The sequence below is a fragment of the Rhinolophus sinicus genome, chromosome 14 (assembly GCF_057876585.1).
Source record: "Rhinolophus sinicus isolate RSI-liver-muscle chromosome 14, RSI-T2T, whole genome shotgun sequence".
Classification (NCBI taxonomy): domain Eukaryota; kingdom Metazoa; phylum Chordata; class Mammalia; order Chiroptera; family Rhinolophidae; genus Rhinolophus; species Rhinolophus sinicus.
In genome coordinates, this window is record NC_142514.1 from 164,700,588 (window position 1) to 164,713,859 (window position 13,272).

The window sequence follows — 13,272 nt, forward strand, 5'->3', positions numbered from 1 at the left end:
AACCTCTTTCTTTATTGGCGCAGTTGCCCTCCTCCTGGCCTGCCCACTCCCACTATTTTGGGAATGTATTCTTTTCCTTTCTTTTAATAATTCCACTGCTTTCTTGGCTTTGTTTGCATGACTTATTTGGTATGTTCTTGAATTCTTTCCTGTAACGAAACCAAGAACCCTTTTTTTCTAATAACATAGCCACACAGAGCGTTTTATTGCTGAGTATGCCATTGTAAGCATGTTTTCATGCTTTTACTTATGATATTTCTTCTGCCTGCCTGGAAATCCTCTACTTCCTCATTTTCCTTCTCCATCTGGTAAACATCTTTTAAAGCTCAACTTTAACACAGACCCACAGGGAAGCCTTCTATTTCCCCCACACAGAGTATGACCATCCTCCTTCTGTGATCCCAGAGAACTCTGAAAATGCCTCTATTACAAAACTTCTCACACGGCCTCACTGACAGCAATGAATCAGGTCAGAGAAGCCTGTGGACACAGCTCTTTGGAGAGTTGCTATGCAGTTCAAATAGTGAAAATTCTCAGGGAATGCGACTTTTTGAGGTGCTCCAAGCCTGTTCTGCCCTGTCCAATGGCTGCTAGGATGCTGTTTTTCAGATATTGCTGTGGTTTTTGAGGCTGCTGTGGAGCTAGGGAGAAGAGGATGGGAGCAGAGCAAATTAAACACCACAAATCTCGCTGTTCTGAGACGCAGCCATTTTTCTTGAATAAACACTCCTCAGGTTATTGTAAGGCTTTGGTTACTTTCTAAAGTTCTGAAAAAGTTAAGCTAGACAATTATCAACAGTGATCCCTTTGCTCTATGGAGGAGCAGATTTTTGGAAGTCATTGCTCTACCACTGTGGAAGTGATACGGGAGCGCTCCCTCACTACAAAAGTTTTAAGCCCCCTCACTATAGAAATTTTAAGTCTCCTTTTCCCGAGTTTCTTAGCTCCTTAGTCCCTGGCTTTGATTACTCTCCTGATCAGTTTCTGAATCCTAAAAATTGCTCCTAGCCTGAACCACAGAATGTCTCTCACTCCTACTTCAGATAACGATTTAAAAGCCTGTGACTTCCCAACATCCCCCAAGACATTCTGGACCCCCAGGCCAGCATACTTGTTGATTGTAATCATTGAAGCCTAATGTTCTTTCCAACCCATTCTGGGCCTGGCTCCTGGACAATTGATGCCACCTAAATGACTGGGTGAATGGCCACAGGCTCTATAGAGCTAACAGATTTATTAATTAAAATCTATTTTTCCCATTCAGGGGCCTTGGGGATACAGAGGATACCCCAGCAAGATTGCCAGTCACGACCAAAGAAGACAATGCAGTGTTCCAGGCATATCTCGGGACCCCTTCCTCTCATCTAAGATCAGATAGGATGAGAGTTCTGTGAATCCCCAAATAGGTAGGGACAGCTCTACGCCCCTGCCCAGCAGGAAGCAGATACAGAAGAAAAGACCTCCTGTCCCTCAACTTCCCATAGAGATTTTATGGGGATCACGTCTCTCAAGGAAAAAACAAGGCAGGCAGTTAGAAATTGGCATTGGGTCTCTGCATTCCTGCACAGCCCACAGAATGCAACCATCTAGAAGACCTCCCCTCTCTGTCCAAAACTTCCCCTTTTCATTGTGATTATCTACCCCTATGAGGAACAAATGGGTACAAAATACCCAATTAGATTAAACAGGCCACGCACACCTGCACAGCTTAAAAAGATGAGGTAATAGCCTCTTCTCAGTCACAGGTATCAATCAAGTGATCCCACGCCCCGGACAGAAACAGCCCATTTTAGAGAAAAAAGGATACAAACTCCAAGTCCTCACCAGTTAGCCCTTTTTGAATCCGGGCCCTTGGCCCTTTTGAGCCTCTTCCTTTGTTCCACCTTGAGCCCCTTCTTTTGCTCCTAATAATGCCACCTTGTGTGCTTCAGCCAATCTCTACTGCTTGGGTCCGTTTCTATTTCTTTGAAATGTACTATCTCTTTTAATAAACTGCTTTTTCACCACTTTATCTCAGTATCTCGTTCAACTCCTTGCTCGAGACGCCAAGAACCTGGACACCGTGCCGAAAAGAACCCACCCTCTGGTAACAGAAGTGCTGCCCAATAAATGTTTATTCAATTATGAAGAATCACATTATATGAAGGCTTCACTTCCAGCCTCATGACACATACACCAGAAAACAAGATTTACAAAAGAAGCAAGATCGCTGTTCCAAACTAAAGTTGTCTAAGTCCTAATTTATAAGTTTCCTTTTAAAAATGTAAACTAAAAGTAACATGTATCAAAATGTCACAAAAAGGCAAAATATAAAAGTTGCCATGAATACAAATTTTTAATGGTTTTAATTGGAAAAATATCTATGCATTTTACAATGAAATGGTTAAGTGAATGTTGGACATTTATGTGATGAGAGTATATGTAGACTATAAAGTGTTTATGAAAGGTTTGTAACATATTCTAGCATTAAGGAGAATATACAAATACAACATTTTACATACATAGAATCTCAAATACATAAAATTTAATGTTTAAAAAAAACATTAAAACTGCCTCAAATGTTAATAGTGTTTGCTTCTGGATGGTAGGGTTTTTCTTTATACATTTCTTTAATTTCAAATGTTCTACAATGTGCAATTATTTCTATTCTAAGCAGTGAAAAGTGAACTTTGCTTAAAACACAGCTTCTTTCCTCTTTAAACTTGGAATCATAATGCTGGACTTAGTTAATGGCTGATAATGAAGGGCTGGGGAAAGAGTATTCACCAAGTTGATTGTGTAACAGTGAAATGTTCATTCTCTTTGACTCTATCTTATATTTGTAGGTGGCATTTCTCCTATGGCGTCAGGCCAATAGCTCCTGCTATAGATATGCTAATTAACTAGAGAAATTCCTCTAGACCAGGGGTGTCCAAACTGCGGCCTGCAGGCCAACTGTGGCCCGCGATTCATTTTCAATTGGCCCTCAGCAAATTCCAAAAATATATTTAGTTTACTTAAATAAACCAGGTGAGGCAATACATACTTTACCTTGAGTGAATGGCCCAGCTGTTTGTGTATTTTACCGCATATAACCCTTGGTGAAAAACGTTGAAAAAAGTTTGGACACCCCTGCTCTAGAGGCTTGAGTTTTTGCAAGAACAGTCACTTGCCAGAAGATGCCTCTTGAAGAGAAGGCGAAATATGTACAAAATAATGACTGTTTATCAAAGATTTACAGGAGCCTCAAGACCAGACTCCAATCAACGGGGGTCAACAGACTGGGAAACAAAGAGAGTTAGAGATTTCTCGCTCTTCCTTGGATCCCTGTTGACACCTTGGATCCCTGTTTGCAGTTGTCACCCACCTCTTGCCCGACCCTCCTCCCTTCCCTTGACATAAAAGAAGCCTGAATTCTGAGCTCTCTTAAGATGGTTTTGAGGAAGCTATAAGACTCCGCCACATTTTTGAGCTGGCGCTCAATCAATAAACCTTTCAATACTCCAAACTCTTGATGTTTTGAATATTGGCCTTTTGAAGTGTTGGGCACACAAACCTTTAACTGGTAACAGTCAGAGTTTGTTACTGGCAGACCCAGGATTAGAAGTAAGTTCTCCTACCTTCAAGTCTTCATACTTCTCTGGCTATAGATAGCAGGCTTTTGTTGGGGCCTTTTGGTCTGTACCCACTGGTATATCCGGGTTGCTGGCTTCTTCAGCTCAAACTCTGGAATATATGAGGCAAAAGGAGAACTTATTATCATGTCATTCCTGGGTCCCAGGGCCCTTAGCCAGACTGCTTTCTTTTCTCCACCTTCCCAGTCTTCTTACCATGTTTCCCCAAAAATAAGACCTAGCTGGACAATGAGCTCTAATGCATCTTTTGGAACAAAAATTAATATAAAACCCGGTCTTATTTTACTATAATATAAGACTGGGTCTATAATATAATATAATAATAAAATAATATAATATAATACTGGGTCTTATATTAATTTTTGCTCCAAAAGATGCATTAGAGCTGATTGTCCGGCTAGGTCTTATTTTTGGGGAAACACGGTATGTTTGTTTTATGCATGGTATCTAGGATTTTTTTGTTGTACTTAGTAGTAGGAATGAGCAAATGTACTTCTATTCCATTTTCCCAGAAACAGAAGTCTGTATCGAATTTTGAATTTGAGTTTTGTATATTCTCCTCCTCCTTCTTCTCCTCTTCTCCTTTTTTTTTTTAAAGGGGTCCCACAAATTTATAATAAGTTTCAGGCTTCACAGAATATAGATCCATCTCTGGTACCTGGCATATAGTAAGAGATCAATACATGTTTTTTGAATGCATAAATGACTATATACCATAATTAAGATCTAATGAAATTATGGTACTAGAAATTGAATCTTATTAAGAATTCCCTTGAAACACTGGGAAATTACAAGGAAAAAGAAATCTAATTTGAAACACCCCTCAAGCAGTGATGATAATTGGGTATCTGCAGTATCTTGATATTTTGGGTAATCTTTTAAAAAATAGAACCCCCCCCCCCAGAACAAAAGACGCTAAGTGGTAACCAACTGAGAGTGCTGCTAGAGGGTGAAGAGGAACACTGCCACCCCAAAACACGCGTCTTTGGGATACTGATTACTTTAAGAAACTGGTTATTTTTAAGAAACAAAAGACTCAGGAGAACCTATGACCTTACCCCTCACTGATTAAAAGAGTCTAGATAGAGGACCTGCTCCAGCAAGGGAGCTATCTATCATCATAGATTACTACCATTTAATATGAACTAAATGTGACAGACATGGAGGAACCTAACAAGACTTTTTTGATTAAAGTCCTCTCATTGTTTGAGGTTGCAAACAATTGTTTACTAAACATTAACTTCTTTCATCTCCCTGGGAACTGCCTTCCTTCCCTTTGAAGTCTCAGACCCCTAACTTCCTCTCCTTAGTCCAGAATAACATATATACCTCATTTTGTCTTACTATCTTTGGAATTTTCATGCTTATGTGAATTCCCTGTGCACATGTATTAAAACTTGACTTTGTCCTGTTAACCTGTCTAATGTCATTTTAATTATTCGACCAACCAGAAGAACTAAGAGGGAAAAGGAGAAATTTTCCCCTTCCCCACAAAGGCTCTTATGTACATTTTTCAGTCAGCACAAGGTTTTACCTTTCATCTAAATCCTAAATACAAGCCTCATGGATCATTTATTTCAGCAATCTGGCTATATCCTGAAATAATTTAAGGAACTTATTTCCAAAAACAAAGGAGATGGAAATTTTCTGTACACATCCCACTGGTAATTTTTACATTATATACTCTTTGGACTTCCAAACACCAATTTATAACTGGCTCCTAACAAACTACAACTGAAATGCCAAAGAAACTTCAAAACGTGAGGGAAAAAATCTGATCCAAATATTCCAAACTTAAAAAAATTCTGCTAAACAGAATGTTAAATAATATAAGATTGAAGAAAGACACCAGAGATGACGTTCAACTCCTCTTCCAAAGAAAGTAGGATGTTGGTATGGTAAGTAAATAGAGGAGATCTTGGCAGAATCCAACTATCAACCCCTAATTCAGAGGAATAAAGAGTGGCAGAAAGTATAGATCACAGACTTTAAGGGACCATTCTAATGAAACACCCTGCCCACGTATAAAAGGAAAAGCCACAGGAATCGGAAGCCTTCAGAGCACACCCACACCAAACATAAGCCACTGGTGATGTGGTATTTCCCCTCCGAGAGGGGAGCTGCAATAGGAAAGACACTGAATAAGGCCATATCATGTATATAAAATAAAAAGCTAGAAAGCTGAGATTTCACCAAACACACAAAAAAGAAACTCTTGGGATGTTGGATTATAGACCCAGTCGTGTAAATTTATACCAATAAGCTCTCGGGCTTAAAGATCAGAGAGAAAGTACTCCACAACACAATGCATAATGTGGAAATCCAAGGAGGATTCCTTTCCCTGTTTTTTTCTCTCCTCTTTTAATACTGAAAAAACAAACAAACAAAAAAACCCACCTCAGAATGGAGTTCATGGGACAATTCTGCAACGTAAATAACCTAGTAGCAAGGAGGAAAGAGCCTATTTTTCACTCCTTAATTCTTCAACTATTCATCGAGTGCCTACTGTGTAAGATTCTGCACCCAATTCCAATGTGTGTGGAGGGGAAGGACGGAGGTTCACATACCACCAAGCAAGTAATTCTCCAACACCAGCTGAGTGTGCTACAATTCATCGCAATTCTGAGACTATCTAACCAGAGATAGCATCATTTCCACAGGGTGAGGGCTCAGTCCCACATGACAGCCCTCCACCACCAGTTTAGATGCCAGTCACAAACCCAGGTTATCACCTGTGCTTCTGACCAATGGACAATAGACTGGAAGTTCCAAAAACACCCTCCTTAGGTTATAGGATAAGGGCTCAGTCTCACAAGACTGCCCTCCACTTTGGATGCTAATTGCAAGTAGTAGGTTAGCCACGACTTCTGTCCAATTTGCCTTCAAATTGGAGATTCCCATGACCGCTTCTATGAGTTTGATTAATTTGCTAGAGTGGCTCACAGAACTGAGAGAAACATTTTACTTACAAGACGACTGGTTTATTATAAAAGGATATAAACCAGGAACAGCCAGATGGAAGAGATGCATAGGGCAAGGTATGTGGGAAAAGGCAAAGAGCTTCCATACTCTCTCCAGGCTCACCACTCTCCCTGAAACTCCATGTTTTCATCAACCTGAAAGATCTCAGAACCCCAGCCTTTTGGGTTTTTATGGAAGCTTCATTACAAACACATGATTGGCTAAATCATTGGCCATTGAAAACAGATTCAACTTTTAGCCTGTCTTCCCTCCCCAGAGGTAAGAGGGGGCGGGACTAAAAGTTCCAACTCTCTAATCTTTTGGTTGGTTTTCCTGGCAACTGGCCCCTATCCTTAGGGACTTTTCAAAAGTCACCTCATTAACATAAAAAAGACACCTTTATTGCTCTCATCCGTTAGGAAATTCCAAGAGTTTTAGGAGCTTTGTGCCACAAATGGGCGATGTGGAGATAATTCTGAGATGTCCTAAATTAATTACATCTGGCTGGAGGGTAGAAGAAAAAGATAGGAAAGGTTAATTAGTTAACAACTACTATGTTTCCCCGAAAATAAGACCTAGCCAGACCATCAGCTCTAACGCATCTTTTGGAGCAAAAATTAATATAAGATCGGGTATTACAGTATATTATATTATACCCGGTATTATGTTATATTATATTATACTATAAAGATCCGGGCTTATTTTAATATAAATGTTAAAATAATATAAATATTAAAATAAGACCGGTCTTACATTAATTTTTGCTCCAAAAGACGCATTAGAGCTGATGGTCTGGCTAGGTCTTATTTCGGGGAAACACGGTAACTGCAAGACGCAAAACCAACAAAAGACTGCTTACATCCCTAAGTGTATGTTGAACCTGAATTAAATTCTAGGTGGCTACTTCCGAGATTATTTCAAAGGGAAGAGCAGGTGCCATAGACAAACCAGTCATCTCAGCTTCTTGCTTACACATGAACTTTCTGGACTGTTTCTCATAACCAAACCAAAGGAGTGTGGACCAAAAAGGGGCCACATACAAGGTGTGACCAAAAATACGGTGAATGTTTAAATGAAAAAAACTTATTACAGTAAAAGACACATTGCCATTAATCCCCTCAAAATACTCCCCCTTGCTTCAAAGACACTTATCCCATTATTCTTGTTTCTTTCTGAAGCAGTTCTGGAAGTCCTCTTTCCTGAATCAATTCAAAACGTATACCTTTCACGGTCATTTGACTTTAGGGAAGAGCCAGAAGCAGCATGGTGACAGATCCGGTGAAAAAGGTGGACGAGGACACACCGTGATGTTATTTGACAGAAATTGCCATATCAGAAGTGATGTGTGACACGGAGCTGTTCCATTGTGATCATAAAATATGGTGAAATGCTATTGCCAAGTGCCATCCAACGGAAAGGCAGGGATCTTCAATATGGGAAGTGGCATATAGAAACTTAGTAACAGTGTGTGACAAGTTTCAACTTGCTCAGTGCAGTAGTCATGTGTGAGCTACAGTTGAGAGTTGTGTTTTAAAGTGTGTCATAAATCATCCTCCATCATGACAACGCTCCGTGTCACACATCACTTCTGGTACAGCAATTTCTGTCAAATAAAAACATTACGATGTATCCTCATCCACCTTATTCATCAGATCTTGCACCTTGTGACTTTTGGCTCTTCCCCAAAGTCAAAATGACCATGAAAGGTAAACATTTTGAATTGATTCAGGACATCAAGGCAGCCACGAGAGCGCAACTAAAGATACTCACAAAAGAAGACTTCCAGAACTGCTTCAGGAAGTGGCAAGAACAATGGGATAAGTGTGCTTGAAGCAAAGGGGAGTGTTTTGAGGGGGATTAATGGCAATGTGTCTTTTACTGTAATACTTTTTTTTATTTAAACATTCACCGTATCTTTTGATCACACCTCATACTAAACATGACGAGCTCAGGGGAGGCTGAATAGCAGACCTTATAAACTCAGAGACCGAAATTAACCACATAGGATTGTCTGAATATAAAAATTCCTAACTATAGGCAGGTCATGGCCGGTAGTCACATCCTTAGCCAATAGCTTTCTTGACAAAGGTCAGTCTTTACCTTAAATGAGCCTGTCTATTGTCTTTTTGCATCTAAGATAACATATCCTTGGAATGTCAGAATAATCCCTTTTTCCAGACCCCTCAGGGCACAACCCACTGCACCAGAGCATCAAACTACAGAACCCCTCATTGTTATCTTGTTCTCTGAATGAATACCATCTCTATGTGCTGTAAATGTTAATTATTAACTATCCTGTACCCACCAATGTAAAAAAAGTATGTGTCTCTCCATTTCACTTTTTATCCAATCCCAGAGATTTCCCCACTCTGCTTTCTCCCACCCCCTTCATCTACCATCAATGGTTATGTCTCCTCCTTTGATTCTAATGTATAAAATAAGCTGCAAAACTGCCATCCTCTGAAGCATTTCCTTAATCCACTGAGATTTTGTTTCCCAGCAATTGGCTCAAATAAACTCATTAAATTTCTCTATAAATTTGGATGTTTTTTATGTCAACAGGAGCCAAAACGTCTTCCTTCCTTAAGGGCTCTACACCTATCCCAAAACTAGCTCCTCTTCACCTTCTCCAATTCCATCTACAGCCAATGTAAATTCTTTCAAAACAACTTACATCTTTATTTGATGTATTAAAAAAAGCTCGGGACGGGTGTGGGGGGGCAGTTAAACTCAACTGGTTAGAGCACCGTGCTCTTGACAACAAGGTTGCCAGTTTGATCCCCACATGGGCCACTGTGAGCTGCACCCTCCACAACTAGATTGAAACGACTACTTGACATGGAGCTGATAGGTCCTGGAAAACACACTTTAAAAAATCAGTAAAAGATTAAATAAAAAAAGCCCATCGACTCCAGGACTGTGGACAGGTTGCCTTCTCCACCTAGCCCTACTGCCGGTGGGTTAAGACTTCATGCTTCGGGACCTGGGCCTTTCCTGGCTAGCATATGACTCAATAAACCCTTTCTTTTAGAAACGCTTTAGGCCACCTAAATTTTTTGCCCACATGTAGATTATACTGGGGAGGGGGAGGAAACAGACAATAAACAACAGATATTTTCTAAAAGTCAGTATGATAGGGTAGGTAGACAGATAGAAATGAGCAGGAGAAGGACAGACCTAGCCCCTGTTAGAAAGCCACTTGCTGCAGCTCCTACTTGGGCCAAGACCCCTTGCCGCTGCCCTCACTTAGGGCACCAATGCCTTACTAGCCCAGCAGGATTCCAGGCTTACACATGCCCCTAAATCAAAGGGATGTGTTGTTAGAAGCCAGAGAAGGAAGGAAGACACGCCGCTTATCAGAATATACATCCTGTTTATCAGGACCATTTTAGTGAGCTTATCAAAGAAATCACAAAAAGAAAATTGACAGAAACGACCTTGAGAATGAAAAGGGAGGACTGGGCACCTCAGCAGGAGAGACAGACATAAGGAGACAGAGATAAAGATTGACCTTTGTCAAGGAAACCAAAGGCCTAGGATGTGACTACCTGCCCTGACTGGCTTTTGTTAAAAATGTTTATGTTCAGACTATTCTATATGGTTACTTTCAGTCTCTGAGTTTGTGAGGCCTACCATGCAGGCCTCCCCTGAGCTTGTCAGATTTAGTATGTGGCCCCTTTTTCATCCACAGATGTGAGAGGAAGAGAGGAGTCAAGGATGATTCCAAGAGCATTGGCCTGAGCTACTAGAGAGTTGGAGTTGCCATTAACTGAGCTGGAGAACGTTTATGTGGAGATTTAGAGGTGGGAGATCAGGAGTTTGGTTTTGAACATGTTAAGTTTGGGATGCCTACTGAACACCCAAGTGGAGATACAGAGTTGGCAACAGGATAAATGAGGCTGAAGTTTTAATGAAATGTTTAGAGTACAAATATAATTTTAGGAGTCCTCAAATAGTTTTTAAAAACAAGACTGGATGAAGGAGTGAATACACAGAGAAGAGGACAAAGAACTCAGCCCTGGGACACTTGAACACTAGTAGGCAGGGAGAAGAAGAGATCAGAGGAAAGGAGACTGAGGAATAAAAACCAGTGAGACAGGAGAAATATTCAATGTCATGTTCTGGAAAGACAAGTACTCAGCGCTGTGTTCTGTGGCTATCAGAAAAGGCTATTCTTACTGGATGTTGACTTGGGTAATATATAAACAGTAGCTTGAGTTCTTTTTTAATAAGAGAAATTAAATTCTTATAAATTTGAAAATTTCTGTAGCTTTAAATATTCAGTGGTAATTTTTTAGACTTTGCACATCTTCAGAAGAAAAATAAAGCTATATACATTTTGTGGGAGGAAAAAGAAACTCCATTTGTAAAAGAAAAAACTATCGCTTTAAGCCAAATTCTGGTGATTTCCATAAATTCATAACAACAGTTATAATTTATTAGTTTACCAGCCCAAAATAGTCACACGACTTTACTATAGACATTATGTTCTAAAAATTGGTCATAAGTTTTTAATTAATTAAAACTTATATAGAACGAAAGAGTAAAACAACTGTTTAATGTACTCCACTACTCCATGAGAAAGAGTCATTGTTAATTTATGGTTTACATAAAGAACAAAGGGAGTGGACTGTGGATAACTGGAATATTTCTATAAAATACTATGGTAAACACGATTCATTCCAATTCTTTCATAGCACCCATAGCCTTTAACTAATAAGAAAACTTTAAAAGTCCTATATTAGAAATCACAAGAAGGGCTATTCATTATTAATACTAATTTATTCTTCAGCTTCCTATGATTTAAATATGCAAGGAAAATTGTACAGAAGTTTACATTAAAATTTTTATGCTTCTTTTAAAAAATTTTTTAGCATGTACCATTATATAAAGTATACTATGAATACAGAAAATTGTATATTTGGAATGTATTTTTTAGTTTGATACTTATTGCATCTGATACTTATTTTTTCAGGCATTCACAAAAATTGTTGAGAGCCAACTATGAACCAGTTTCTGAACTAAGTGCTGAGTATACAGCAGTGAAAAGAAAAATTCCTGCTGTCTTGAAACTTATATTCTGTGAAAAAAGTCTTAGCAGGTAAAAGGAAACTTGATGAGGTATTTCTCAAAATGTAGTTCTCTGACATTCTGCACTATATCAGCGCTGTATGTTAAACATGATGAAGATCTGTGTATTTTACCACATAAAAAAAAAAATGATGGTGATTCTCAGGGACACCACCCCAGAAGCAAGAAATCAAAAAGTGGGATGGGGGACAGGAATCTGCATTTCTAACTAAAAAGCATAGAATGGTAGAAGCCACTACTAGTAAAAAAATTTTTTTTTACAATGTGATTTTTAGAGTATATTTAAAGTCCTCATAGACCCAGGGTCTTTGGTCACATCTAAAATGCCATTATAAGGACATGAAAATCTAAGTTTTTTTCTTCTAAATTATGAGCGGGTGGATTCAAACCTGTTGAAATACATTAGACTGAACTGACATTCATCTACACCAAATAATGCAAACTACTTCTAAGAAAAATCTTATTGAGGGAAAGAAGAGGATATTTTCAGCCTGGTATATATTTAATCTCTAAGCTTTTAAGACCTTGTAATAGCCTAAAGAAACAAAAATTTAAAAAAGAAAGAAATTATAAACATTTTCTCCCTGTAACATCCAATCACTTTAAAAGGTCAGCCTTAAGGCTGTCTCATATCAAAGCTTCCTTTGTTCCCCAGATATATCCATCATATAATATACTATTGCTCAAAATTTCTTTAATGGATGATAATCTTGCTGTACACTACTAAAAATTAAGGTTTTTACCCATCATTGGCTTTCATTGCTAGAGACACCAGAGGTGTTGGTTGCTTTTTGTTTATAATTTTTATTTAAGAACAGATTAGTGAGTCTTTCTGTTGTTTCCTAGCTCTTGACTGGTTTAGACAAGTTTAGATCCAGTGAAGTTTTCCCATATGCTAAACATACCGTAATACTGACTTGCCACACTTATTTGAGAAATAATCAATAAAAGTGATTTAAAGAAACACAAACAACCTGTGAAAATTACCACCTGGGTGCTTGCTGATGGTAGCTTCATAGTAAAGAAAATAAAGGCTGCAGGCTGTGTAGCAATGCACTGGATTGAAAAGGGATAGAACTTTCTTATATATCATAAACTATCCGATTGTGATACTTGCTAGAGACGAAAAGCACTTTTTATAAGTTATTTTTTAAACAGATGTCCCTAAACATTAAACCTTCAAGAGTATGACGGTGATATTTTTTCTAAAGCTTTGTATTTTGATGAGGACAATCAAGACATCTACTGTGTGCCCTACACTATAGGTACTCAAAGAAATCTGTAAGGTTAAAATATGCTCCCTGCCCTGGACAACTTTCCAATTTTGTTAGACAGTCAAGATGTATATGCTGGGGCCGGCCCAGTGGCTCAGGCGGTTAGAGTTCCGTGCTCCTAACTCTGAAGGCTGCCAGTTCGATTCCCGCATGGGCCAGTGGGCTCTCAACCACAAGGTTGCCAGTTCAATTCCTTGAGTACTGCAAGGGATGGTGGGCTCTGCCCCCTGCAACTAAGATTGAACACTGCACCTTGAGCTGAGCTGCCGCTGAGCTCCCGGATGGCTCAGTTGGTTGGAGCGCATCCTCTCAACCACAAGGTTGCTGGTTCA

General features: G+C 39.2%; 2 protein-coding genes across 2 annotated transcripts in view; one reads left to right on the plus strand and one right to left on the minus strand.

Annotated features, from left to right (window-relative positions):
• QSER1 (glutamine and serine rich 1) overlaps positions 1-1,972 on the plus strand; it is an 84,311-nt gene extending 82,339 nt beyond the window's left edge. The window contains exon 9 of the mRNA XM_074336186.2: positions 1,265-1,972. Coding sequence (XP_074192287.2) covers positions 1,265-1,368 — 104 coding nt within the window. The 3' untranslated portion in view covers positions 1,369-1,972. The remainder of the gene's footprint in view (positions 1-1,264) is intronic.
• The window catches only part of CCDC73 (coiled-coil domain containing 73), a 256,081-nt gene that overhangs the window by 240,932 nt on the left and 1,877 nt on the right, over positions 1-13,272 (minus strand). The window contains exon 2 of the mRNA XM_019738516.3: positions 3,600-3,705. The gene's annotated coding sequence lies outside the window, so the exon portion shown is untranslated. The remainder of the gene's footprint in view (positions 1-3,599; positions 3,706-13,272) is intronic.